The sequence below is a fragment of the Gekko japonicus genome, unplaced genomic scaffold (genome assembly GCF_001447785.1).
Source record: "Gekko japonicus isolate JY-2015 unplaced genomic scaffold, Gekko_japonicus_V1.1 scaffold1663, whole genome shotgun sequence".
In the NCBI taxonomy this organism is placed as follows: Eukaryota; Metazoa; Chordata; class Lepidosauria; order Squamata; family Gekkonidae; genus Gekko; species Gekko japonicus.
The window spans coordinates 52,632-65,600 of record NW_015173184.1 but is presented as its reverse complement, the minus strand read 5'-3'; the positions used below and the strand labels follow the sequence as shown (position 1 = coordinate 65,600).

The 12,969-nt window shown below is 48.8% G+C and overlaps 2 protein-coding genes across 2 annotated transcripts in view; both read left to right on the top strand.

Annotated features, from left to right (window-relative positions):
* LOC107119970 (DNA/RNA-binding protein KIN17-like) overlaps positions 1 to 4,738 on the top strand; it is a 17,815-nt gene extending 13,077 nt beyond the window's left edge. Inside the window, exons 7-8 of the mRNA XM_015422601.1 lie at positions 437 to 494; positions 4,096 to 4,738. Coding sequence (XP_015278087.1) covers positions 437 to 494; positions 4,096 to 4,606 — 569 coding nt within the window. The 3' untranslated portion in view covers positions 4,607 to 4,738. The remainder of the gene's footprint in view (positions 1 to 436; positions 495 to 4,095) is intronic.
* LOC107119966 (DNA/RNA-binding protein KIN17-like) lies at positions 4,607 to 12,595 on the top strand. Its single transcript, XM_015422598.1, has 6 exons — positions 4,607 to 4,702; positions 6,750 to 6,800; positions 8,817 to 8,885; positions 9,629 to 9,728; positions 10,724 to 10,824; positions 12,250 to 12,595. Exons 1-6 carry the CDS (start codon positions 4,607 to 4,609, stop codon positions 12,310 to 12,312), a joined length of 480 nt encoding a protein of 159 aa, XP_015278084.1. The 3' UTR covers positions 12,313 to 12,595.
* Positions 12,596 to 12,969: the final 374 nt, after the last annotated feature.

Here is a 12,969-nt window from a genome sequence, read left to right as displayed (position 1 = left end):
GTGGTTGTTTTGTGCTTGTGTGCTTGGGGGGGGGGGGTGGGAGAACGTGCAGATCTGTCCTCACAGAGGAGGGAGAGCTTGTACCTGAATAAAACTTGGTCTTAAAGGTGACACTGGACTGTTTTGGACCGGGGTGGGTGGGTGGGCTCTGCAGCTTACCTGGCTGCTTCTTGCTCTGACTGAGAGCTGCTGGGAGCAGGGGGCGGGGCTTGTTGCATGTGCCCACCCCCTGGGCTCTTTACTGCCGGAGCTCTGCTCCTGTGCGCTCCTGCAGGAAATGACCCCTGGGCAATGGGCAGCGCAAGACCCAGCATGGCTCCAGACTGCTGCTGAGCGGGGCTCCCGGTGTTCATGAGCGGCCACTCACACATGCAGCTTAGAGGGAGCACTGCCTGGAATGTTTTTGAAAAAGTGGTTTTCCTTTTTTTCTTTCCAGTGGTATTTAATTTGAACAAAGGAGCAAGCACTTCCACAGCGCCACAGCCTAAACCCAGGTGAGTTTTCTCCAGCTCCTGCCCTGCCCGTGTTCAGTCTGTTCACTCTGCCCTCCTTGCCGTAGAATGGCACCGTCTGCTCTCGTGTTCTTGTGCCCCTTCCACACGCATCCCAGCGGGTTTGAGCCTGGATCCTGAGGTCTGGACCCTGCTTTCTTGATGTTTTTGTCAGTTTTCAGCTTTTGTTTAAAAAGTTCCAGCATTCATGATTGCACGGGGGGAGATCAAGTGCAGACAGTGTTGGTTTTTTAAAAAAACATTTTTTTATTTTATTTTATATAACACACAACACAACAAAACTATAACTAGAAACATTAAACTGTGAACTAGGTGGTTGTTGCTCTAAATGTTAATACAAAAATAGGAAAATATATATATACATAAAAAAGTAAGCAGACAGTGTTTGATGCCTTGATTTACACTGTTTATGGTCCCCTTTCTCACCAGGGCTTAAGGCGGACTACGCAGAGTGTAGTCAATACAGTCAACAAAATGAGACCGTCAATAAGCCAGGGATCCCCAACGGACACCTTTCCTGGTGCCCACCAGGTGTTTTAGAAAGTGGGTGGGGCCAAGAGGGGCCGTTGCCCAGTAAGGCTTCTGATTGGCCACTGGAGAGTTGTATTAGGCTTTGGATTTTTAAAACACATCGCTTTGGCGGCAGCCGCCACTGCAGCATAAGGCTCTTCACTGTGTGGCTGACTATAAGCCGTGGCAGCTATTTTGTGGCTGGCTCCACCTCCCATAGAAGCCATTTTGCCCTGCACATAGCACGCTGTATCAGAATTGCAACAGTGCCCGCAGGCTCAGAACGGTTGAGGACCCCTGCAATAAGCAGTGCAAATAGGATGAGGATCGTAGAAGGCAGGAACCGGCTAGGAATCGAAGAACTGAAGCAGAGCATAAGTATTGGCATGACGCATTAAGCGGTGCGGAATGTTAGCCTGATTCCCACTTTATTTACAGCGGGGGCTAGGGGTGGGTTTAGACCAGTGTATACAGAGAGCAGAACCAGAACTGAGGCTCCTTTTCCCCCCAAGAAAGAGACAACACGACTGGATGTTTATAGAATAAGTTGTTCTCTTTACTGAATAATACTTGAATTCACAGGCATACAAAAGCAGATTCACACACGCTCACAAGTTCCTTTAGGTACAATAGAAATAGAAAACAATCAGTGTAGAAAATAATAACCTTTAACTAATTGGATGGGAACACAGAAAAGGGTAGCGGTTTTACTTATCTGCTCCAGAAGAGAGTTTGACCTTCTCAATGAGATGAGATGAGATGAGATTGGATTTATACCCCGCCCTTCACTACCCAAAGGTGTCTCAGAGCGGCTTACAAACTCCTTTCCCTTCCCCTCCCCACAACAGACACCCTGTGAGGTGGGTGGGGCTGAGAGAGCTCTGACACAAACTGCTTTTTTTCAAGGACAGCTGTGCCAGCTGTGCCAGAGCTTGTGACTGACCCAAGGTCACATCAGCAGGTGCAAGTGGAGGCGTGGGGAATCAAACCCGGTTCTCCCAGATTAGAGTCCGCGGGAACAAAAGATCTAACTAGAGGGATTCTACTTCACACAGTTGGAACCAGCCAACACTTGTGGGCTTCCTGGCTGCAGTCCAAGAGAGCATGTGAGAATTACCTGCAGCAGAACTTAAGTTGCCTAGGTGGGGTAAAGATGGCTAGCGTGGAACAAAGGTTGATCCTCGCCTTTTATAACCTATATTGGGGGTTGGCATCTGTGCCAACCTCATACCTATAGTCCGTCCCATTCCCTATACCTATTGGTTACTGGGATGTGACGTATATACCTAGAGGGAGTGGGCAATATTCAGATCTTAACCTTTAACTCAATGGAAGCATCTGGTCAAGGTGTGAAACTCTTGGTACCCCAGAAACCTTTGATGTGTAGATGCTCTAGCTCGGTCCCAAGCAGTAAACAGGAAACTGTCACTCTCAGGTTTTGAGTCTCCGGCTCACACCTTTTTGTCTCAGCTCAGGAAGGAGGGCTCCAGAGCCAGCTAATTTATGCAGTAGCCAAATGGCTCGCTCACAGCTTTAATGCCTGTATAACGCTGTATAACAGCGTTCCGTGCGCCTTGGTGTATAGTCATGCCAGCCACATGACCACGGAAACGTCTTCGGACAGCGCTGGCTCTTCGGCTTTGAAACGGAGATGAGCACCACAACCCTAGAGTCGGGCTCGACTGGCTTTCGAGCAAGGGAACCTTTACCTTTACCTTAAGATTCCTTGGATAAATGATTACAAAGGAGTTTGTTAGCCACTCTGAGACACCTTTGGGTAGTGAAGAGCGGGGTGTGAATCCAATCTCTTTTCTTCTTCTTCTCATAATTTCTGTTTCCTTTTCCCTGGACTTTAATGTCCTTCAGAGCTGGTGATATTTCCCCCCCACTGCTCTTTGCTTGAGGACAATTTGGCTCTACAACCATAGGAAGGCGATTCCTGGACCAGACGTTCATATCTGAGAACCACTTGGCATGCGATTGCACTGTTAGAGGCCTCATTTATTTTTTACTCTGTGCCTGGTGGTTTTATCTTGAAACAACTTGCTTCTGGTCCTTATGGAATTTATACTTGTATTTACATGATTGTACCACTTCAGTGGGAAGGTAACAGCGTTCTGTGTGCCTCGGTGTTTAGTCATGCCGGCCACATGACGACGGAAATGTCTTCAGACAGCGCTGGCTCTTCGGCTTTGAAACAGAGATGAGCACCACAACCCTAGAGTCGGATCCGACTGGCTTTCAAGCAAGGGAACATTTACCTTTACCGTACTATATTTGTATAATAGCCAATATGTTCCTCACTATTGACCTCTGAGGAAGGCCTATGTAGGCCAAAACGCGTCAGGTCAGGTTTATCAGCCCTTGTGTTTTATCGTTTGTTATTTATACATAACGTGTGATTGGGCCCTTATGTAATTTTAAAATTTGTGATGAATAAATACATGTATCTTTATATATTTCCTTCATTAAGTTTGTAATATTGGCCCCCTTTCTTACATTTGACTAACCTTTGTCAGGTTCTGGATATTTCCCCCCCACTCCACTCCCCCTTTGTTTTCTGTTTCTTGCTGGGAAAGTAAAAATATTTTTAGAAGAAGAAGAAGAGATTGGATTTATACCCTGCCCTTCACTTGGAGTCTCAGACCCTTCCCCTCCCCACAACAGACACCCCGTGAGGTGGGTGGGGCTGAGAGAACTCTGACACAAACTGCTCTTTCAGGAACAGCTGTGCCAGAGCTTGTGACTGACCCAAGGTCACACCAGCAGGTGCAAGTGGAGGAGTGGGGAATCAAACCCGGTTCTCCCAGATTAGAGTCCGCACACTTAACCACTACACCAAACTGGCTCTCATCTTTTCGAATGAAGTAGGCGGAGAGATAGGGCTCCATGGTGTTTGTCGTCTAGGGAATGCCAAGCGGAGACTCAGGCGTTTTGTGGAGGCAGAGGATGGCTGCTCTGGGGGGGGGTTTGGGGGGGGGGGGGATGAAGATCCACCAGGGCCTTTGGGACATCCTCGCCTTCCTAGAAGGGCTTGCGGCAGGTATAGTAACCCCCAGCTTCTTTTCCACAGTTTATTCGGGCCCAGCGGGCTGAAGACGGCAGGAACAGCACCAACGGTGAAGCGCAAAGACATTCCTCCCGCCCCGGGGGAGTCTAAAGAAAAGAAGAGAAAGACAGCACTGGAGGAGATCATAGAGTTTGAAGAAGCGAAGAAGAAATCGGCTCGGACTGACTACTGGCTGCAGCCTGAAATTGTGGTCAAGATCATTACGAAGAAACTCGGTGACAAATACCATAAAAAGAAGGCCATCGTGAAGGAAGTTATCAACAAGTACACAGCGGTTGTCAAGTTGATTGATTCCGGAGACAAACTGAAACTCGACCAGACACACCTGGAGACCGTGATTCCCGCACCAGGCAAAAAGGTACTGGTTTTGGATGGTGGCTACAGAGGAAACGGAGCTACTTTAGTGTGCATAAACGAGAAAACGTTTTCGGCAACAATACTCATCGAATCGGGGCCTCTAAAGGGACGCCAGGTCGAAGGCGTGCCGTATGAAGACATCTCCAAACAGGCTTGAATGGCGAAGGCCGACGGACTCTTGAAAAGTATCCAGCCTGAAGGTGCCCCCGAACTGCAACCGCCCCCTGTGCCAGCGCTGGAGTTTTTACAATCTGTTTGCAGATCCAAACTAAAGAAGCGGGGTCTTATTTTTTAAGACAGCAGTCTTGGACTAGAGATTTCTTGCTGTGAACTCCTAAACAGAGCTACACCCTTCTAAATTCATTGAAGTAATTTGGTTTGGAGGGGTGTTAATTGTCCTTAGGCTGGCACTGTAATTTGTGCAACCTCTGCTATTTCCCCCTCATTGCACACGAAGCACCAGTGAGCTTCACTGATTAAACAGTTTCTGAACTGCACTTATATTTACAAATAGCTGTGCATTGAAAGCAAGGGGGTCAAGAAGGGATCCAGTATCACTCAGTTTGCTGTGCAAGAACTGAGGTCTTTAATGGTTCTAAATTAGAGGACTGTTTTTATTGCCCCAGCTTTAATCTCTTGCCTACATTATATTTCTGTGCTTTATAATTACTGTAAAAAAATATTTCTGGAATCATCTACGCTTAGGGTAATTTCTTGTAAGTATTTATCTGCATCTATAACTTTTCCCTTAAGACCTAGGTAACTATAAGAAATAAGGATTACACTACAGTTCTGTAAGCTCTTGGAGGATTGGCTACATTAGGGGTGTGTGGCCTAATATGCAAAGGAGTTCCTGCTACAAAAAGAGCCCTGCGCCGGGCCTCTTCCTCCTCTGTTTTAGCCACGCAACATCCCTGTGTGGGGGGTAGGAAGGCAGAGCAGTCCAAGGTCCCCCCGGCAAGTGAAGGTATCTGACGAAAGGTTTTTTGACTCTCAGAAGTCTATACGTACTGGCTTGAAGGCTCCGAGTATCAGGTGCCAGAAGCCAGGCACGGCACGGTCGTCCAATCCAGGGTCAGTCCTCCTGTGGCAGCCGACTGGGGGCTTGGCTGCTTCTCCCATGGCAGCCATTTTGGCGTGGCCCTCACCACCAGTGTTCCCCTTAAGCTGAGTTAGTGTGAGCTAGCTTCAGTTTTTTAGCCTCCGGCTCACACACTTTTGTCTTCGCTCAGGAAGACGGGCTCCAGAGCAAACTAATTGATGCAGCAGCCAAATCGCTCATAAGAACATGAGAGAAGCCAATGTTGTATCAGGCCAGTGGCCCATCCAGTCCAACACTCTGTCACACATTGGCCAAAAAAGACCAGGTGCCCTCAGGAGGTCCAGCAGAAGCCCTCCCAATGTTGCCCCCCTCCCAAGCACCAAGAATACAGAGCATCCCTTGCCCCAGACTGAGAGTTCCTATCTATATCTTCTGGCTAATAGCCACTGATGGACCTTGGCTCCATATGCTTATCTAATTGCCTCTTGAAGCTGTCCGTGCTTGTAGCTGCCGCCCCCTCCTGTGGCAGTGAATCCCATGAGTTAATCACTCTTTGGGTGAAGAAGGACTTCCTTTCATCTGTTCTAACCCGACCGCTCAGCAATTTCATGGAGTGCCCACGAGTTCTTGTATTGTGAGAAAGGGAGAAAGGGACTTCTTTCTCTACCTGTTCTATCCTATGCATAATCTTGTAAACCTCGCTCACAACTTTAATGCTGGTAACTCACAAAGGAGACGTTTTGCTCACAAGACTCCACAGCTTAGAGGGAGCATTGCTCACCACTGTCTCTCAGAATCTGAAGGGACCCCTGGCAAAAAGAATGGAGCTCATGTGCTCTGGTCATGTGCTCTGGTCAAGAATCCCAGTTTTCAGCTGCTAACCCTTTTTAAGCCTGTCTTGGCTGATGGGGAGGGGCCGTGGCTCAGTGGCAGAGCCTCTGCTTGGCGTGCAGAAGGTCCCAGGTTCAATCCCTGGCATCTCCAGTTAAAAAGGACCAGGCAATAGATGTGAAAAACCTCCGTCTGAGACCCTGGCGAGCAGCCGCCAGTCAGAGTAGAGAATGCTGACCTTGATGGACCAATAGTCTGGTTCGGTATAAGGCACAGCTTCATGCGTTCATGTGATCTGCCCTGGCTGCCAGTCACAAAATTCCATTTCAAACGATTCGCGCTCCCTTTTTACCTTGTGACGTTTGCCCAAAGTCATCCTTCAGTCTGATTTGTAGCTGAACCATTTCAATCTCCTTTTCTCCCTCAGTTTGAAGAAGAGAAGAAGAAATCGGCTCGGACTGACTACTGGCTGCAGCCTGTAAGTTGCGATCCCGAAATACTTGTTTGACTTTCCAGCTCCATGTCCAAATCCTCCACGCATTCAAATGAATACACGTTTGTAGCAAAGTAATATTTATTGAAGCAATGAAGAAACTGGAACACAGGGACTGTTTGGAATGACTACAGGGTGCAGGGCACAGAATAATAAACAGGTTCATAAAATGCAATAATCAATAGACTTGGTTCCCGCTTGCACGGGTGAGTTGAAACTCGCGCCTAAAGCCTGAGAATCAACTGCTCCTAGAAGATAAACAATTAATTGCTTCTCATGCTCTAACTCATAATAGATTAAGCGAAGACCAAACGACTCCAGCTCCACACCTGTGACCTTGCAAGATAACTACATTTCAAAGCAATACTAGTATTTATAGAAAGGAATGCACTTAACAAGCTGATGGCAAACAAAGGGAGGGGGAGGGGGAGAGGCTACACAGCATATACACAGAACCCTTTGGCAGCTTGCTGACACTCCAAAATACAGGTGAGCAGTTATGCTTGCAAGACTAAATGCGCCACTCTCTGCGATCTCTGGAGGCCTTGTATTAGGTATACTGTGGTTTAGGGATCATCGAGTCTGTGAAGCGTGTTCTGTCCATGGTGTAAGGAGGGTGGAGAGAAATGGATTAGACCATTTGTGGGCCGGCAAAATGAGCTTCCTCTAGATAACTTTGGTTACCAAAAGAACAAAGTTAGAGTCCAGTGGCACCTTTAAGACCAACAAACTTTTATTCAAGGTATAAATGGTTAAAACCTTGTTGGTCTTTAAGGTGCCACTGATCTCTAACTTTGTTCTGCCGCTTTAGACCAACACGGCTACCCCACCTGAATTTAGTTATTATAAAAGAAGAAGAAGAAGAGATTGGATTTATACCCCGCCCTTCACTACCCGAAGGAGTCTCAGAGCGGCTCACAAACTCCTTTCCCTTCCCCTCCCCCACAACAGACACCCTGGGAGGGTAGGTAGGGCTGAGAGAGCTCTGACAGAAATGGCTCTTTTTCAAGAACAGCTCTTATCAGAACTACAGCTTGCCCAAGGCCATCCAGCCAGGTGCAAGTGGAGGAGTTGGGGAATCAAACCTGGTTCTCCCAGATTAGAGTCCACGCACTTAACCACGACACCAAACTGGCTCTTAATGGATTCTTTTTAAAGCTAAATTCCTTGTTCAGGCCGTGAGACCTTGGACAGCCTGTGACCAGTGTTCCCTTTTATTCCTTGTTGGGGTTGATTGATACTACTCAAGACCTGCAGGTCAGAGGAGTAGGGAAAAGAAAGAAAGGAATGTGTAAGTGCCTCAACAGTTTGTATTCCTTCGGTAACCAGATTTGACAGTAAGTGGATGACTCTGATAAATGTGAATGAGTCTCCCTGTAAGGACTTTTCTGGGATGGTTTTGTCCTCTTGAGGCTGGAATTTTTACATAGTTCAGCCGTTCGAGACCCGAGTGTGCCGCGTGACGGAGTGAGCTCCCGTCTCTGGCCCCAGCTCCTGCCAACCTAGCAGTTCAAAAGCAAGAAATTGCAAGTAGATAAATAGGTACCACTTCGGTGGGAAGGTCACAGCGTTCCGTGCGCCTTGGTGTTTAGTCATGCCGGCCACATGACCACGGAAATGTCTTCGGACAGCGCTGGCTCCTCGGCTTTGAAACGGAGATGAGCACCGCAAACCCTAGAGTCAGATTCGACTGGCTTTCGAGCAAGGGAACCTTTACCTTTACACCTTTAGTGGTGGAGAGTGCCCTCAAGTCTCAGGAGACTTCTAGCGATCCCACAGGGTTTTCGAGGCAGAAGACGGAACAGAGGGGGTTTGCCGTTGCCTGCCTCTGCATAGGAACTCTAGGCTTCCTTGGCGGTCTCCCATCCAAGTACTAACCAGGGCCGACCCTGCTTAGCTTCTGAGATCTGATGAGGTTGGGCTACCCTGGGCCGTCCAGGTCAGGGCCCATGTGATATACTCTAAAGCCCCCTCCCTCTCTGTTTCCCCTCTTCCTTCCAGGAAATTGTGGTCAAGATCATTACGAAGAAACTCGGTGAGAAATACCACAAAAAGAAGGCCATCGTGAAGGTGAATTCCTTTGCTGTTTACCTCTCAGTGACTCTCGCCGTCCTCCGCTGTCCGAAAAAGCCAGGCATGGCCAGAGGGTGGAGGCGTGAGCACTGAAAAGCCCGGAAGCCGAGTTTTCCAACGATGCCTATATCTGTCTGTCCTGCCGACTGCTGCTACAGTCACAAAGGGGCTTCTGAGGCTTGCCAGGTGAACCAGACTATGGCTGTTTGGGTGTGGCCGGCCTCAGTCAAGCACCTTTCAATCTCATTGATCGGTGTATTTATTTATTTATTCGTTTCATGTATATCCCACCCTCCCTAACGTGGCAGGCTCAGGGCGGCTCACACAAAACATAAAAGAATTCAAACAGAATTAGATCAAACAAAGCAATACAGTTAAGAGTATTATGAAATATAAAGTGCTAGTTAATGTCAGATGGCGGATTTAGCCGCATCCTCAGACAACAGCCGGCCAATAGCATCGTCTGGGTTAACTGGGTGTTGGCAGTGTTGTTAGCAGGGGTCATTTCCTGCAGGAGCGGACTAGATGGACCACTCCTCTGATCCAGCAGGGCTCTTCTGATGTCCTTATCACGAGGGGGAGGCCTCGGCCTCGGCCTCAATGCTCTGTTGTTGGCCCTCCAGAGGAACTGGTTGGCCACTGTGTCAGTCAAGATCCTAGACCAAATGAACTTTTCCAGCAGGGCTCTTCTTACGACAACAGGTTTACTTTCCTTTAATAAGCATCTATGTCTTTGACAGGAAGTAATCAACAAATACACAGCGGTTGTCAAGTTGATTGATTCCGGAGACAAGCTGAAACTCGACCAGACACACCTGGAGACCGTGATTCCCGCACCAGGTAAGCCACCTGGCAAGCTGGGTGGAGGGAGGTAGAGGGCGAGTGGCTCCATAATATTTTTGCATTATGCAAAGGTCTGGTACTTTGGGAGGTTGTTAAGGTGGGAAGTAACTAATTGGATCCAGCATACCTGGTTTGCTAGCAGCAGAACTTTGTTCCTCCGGAGCAAAGTTTGTGTTTGTGTTGAAGACAAGGAAGGCTCCCCCTTAGGGATGGGCACGAGCCACATTTTTGCAAGTTTTTTGCGGTTCAGCCACGAACCACGAACTGATACGCTGGTTCGCTAACCAGATTGGTTTGCGAGCCGTTTAAAGTTTAAACCCCTGCTTTCTGCTCCCCGCTGCATTTGGGCAGGGAGCAGTGGCTCAGAGCTATTTCACCCCCTGCTTTCTGCTCGCCTTCAAAAGCAGCGGTGAGCAGAAAGCAGGGGGCAGTTTTCACAGTTTTTCGTCGGGAGCAGAAAGCAGTTGTTTAAGTGCTTCCAAGTTCCCCACCACTCAGCTGTTTTTCGTGAAGAGCAGATAGCAAGGGTTTAAATAGGATTTCGGAGAGCAGATCTAAGAAAGCTTTGAGCATTTGGAGTAGACGGGAGACTTCGTTTATCCAGCCCACCAATCAAGATCTGCCTCTCCAGCCCTGCTCTCTGTGCCCCCACCTTTAGAGGTGAGGCAGGTGGCAATTAGAGACAGGGCCTTTTTTGTGGTGGCTCCTCACTTTTGGAACACCTTCCCCCTTGAGGCTTGCCTGGCCACCTACTTTAGTTTCTTTTAGGCACCAGGCTAAAACACACCTCCCCCCCCCCCCCCCCCCCCCCAGGCTTTTAAATAGGGTTTTTTATTCCTACGAGTTTGCTTCTGTTTTATGGATCGTTTCTACACTTGTTTTATATTTTTATCTTGTTCTAACTGCAGGCCAGCCTTGAGCAGGAACCTGAAGAGGTGGCGTAGCAGTATTCTAAATAAGGAATATTTATGTTCTGCCCTTCCATGTTTCAGGCAAAAAGGTGCTGGTTTTGAATGGTGGCTACAGAGGAAACGAAGCTACTTTAGTCTGCATAAGCGAGAAAACGTTTTCGGCAACAATACTCATCGAATCGGTAAGTCTCCTTTGGTGTTGGCCACCCGACGGCACATATATTAGAACCATCAGAGAGATTAAAATGCTCTTCTCCCCTTCCCCTCAATGCCTTCCCCTTCCTTTGAGGCTCAGTGGCAGAGCCTCTGCTTGGCATGCAGAAGGTCCCAGGTTCAATCCCCAGTATCTCCAGTTAAGAGGACCAGGCAGGAGGTGATGGGAAAGACCTCTGCCTGAGACCCTGGAGAGCCATGAAGTGGGGCTGTGGCTCAATGGAAGAGTGTCTGCTTGGCACGCAGAAGGTCCCAGCTTCAATCCCCAGCATCTCCGGTTAAGAGGACCAAGCAGTAGGTGATGGGAAAGACCTCAGCCTGAGACCCTGGAGAGCTGCTGCCAGTCCGAGTAGACAATACTGACCTTGATGGTATGATTCAGTATCAGGCAGCTTCATGTGTTCTGAGCTCAGTCCAGAGCATCTCCAGGTAAAAGGATCGAGTGATGTGAAAGGTCAGGACCTGAGACCCTGGAGAGGCGCTGCCAGTCTGAGTAGACAGTCCTGACCCTGATGGACCCGAGGGTCTGATTCAGTAGAAGGCAGCATCACGGAGAGGGGCCATGGCTCAGTGGCAGAGCATCTGCTTGGCATGCAGAAGGTCCCCGGTTCAATCCCCAGCTTTTCCAGCTAAAAGGACACTAATCTAATCTGGGAGAACCGGGTTTGATCCCCCACTCCACATGCAGCTGCTGGTGTGACCTTGGGTCGGTCACAAGTTCTCTCAGAGCTGTTCTCTCAAGAGCAGTCCTTGAGAGAGCTCTCTGAGCCCCACCTACCTCACAGGGTGTATGTTGTGGGGAGGGGAAGGGAAAGGAGTTTGTAAGCCACTCTGAGACTATCCAAGTGGCACCAGACTACTCACCCTTCCCTCAGGATGAGGGTCTCTTCCCTGCAGCAGCCTTCCTTCTGGCTCTGCCCTCTGGAAGAAAGAACAGCTTCTTTTCTGGCACCAGCCCTTTTGTTCCCCAGCCCTCTTCTTCCCTATTGGTCAATTTTGGTTCCAAAACCTCTCAGGGGTTTCTGGGAGTTGTAGGCCTACTGCTCACCTACTGCTAGCCAGGCTCCCTGGGCCTAGTAGGCCTCCGGTGGCACAGCCCAGATCATGACAGATGCTTTGCAAGCAGCTGCCGGAACAGCACAAGGGTCTGCACTGAGTGGCTAAAGTTATGCTGCTGCGGCCATTTTGTGGCTGGCTCTGCCTCGTGCGGCAGCCATTTTGTGGCTTGTGCCCCCACCGTGCCATGTCAGAATTCCCAACGTGCTCACAGATCCCAAGAAGTTGGGGATCCCTGTCTTAAGCTAACCTTTATCACTCAGGTCATGGTTTGTTGCAGGTCATCATCTGCCTTAAAGTTTCTCTTCTTACTTTTGAATCTCCTCCTCCTCCTTCAGGGGCCTCTAAAGGGACGCCAGGTCGAAGGCGTGCCGTATGAAGACATCTCCAAACAGGCTTGAATGGCGAAGGCCGACGGACTCTTGAAAAGTATCCAGCCTGAAGGTGCCCCCGAAGCTGCGACCGCCCCCTGTGCCAGCGCTGGAGTTTTTAAAATCTGTTTGCAGATCCAAACTAAGGAAGCGGGGTCTTATTTTTTAAGACAGCAGTCTTGGACTAGAGATTTCTTGCTGTCTAAGCCACTTAACGAACTCTATGATGTTTTGCTATTTAACAGTATTTCTTCCAGCCCACTTAAACTGGGATATTTTATGATGTTAAGCGTGAGACGTTGCCTGTCATAAAAGCTGTACCCTTTCAGAGATTTGGTGGAACTCTTGGTAACCTTCATTTCTGGCAGTCCCGACCAAAAACAAGTCAGTAGCAAGGAGAAATTGATTACTGGGAAGCTTGAGAACTGGAGAGTGAAGGTTGCCAGGTAATTAGACAGGGGGTTGGATCTTGTGGATCTACTCCTTGGCGTAGTACTCTCCACTGCAGCAGAAAAGAGCAAGAAGAGAAAAGAGAAGAGATTGGATTTATACCCCGCCCTTCACTACCCAAAGGAGTCTCAGAGCAGCTCACAAACTCCTTTCCCTTCCCCTCCCCTCCCCACAACAGACACCCTGTGAGGTAGGTGGGGCTGAGAGAGCTCTGAGAGAAACTGCTCTTTTTCAAGA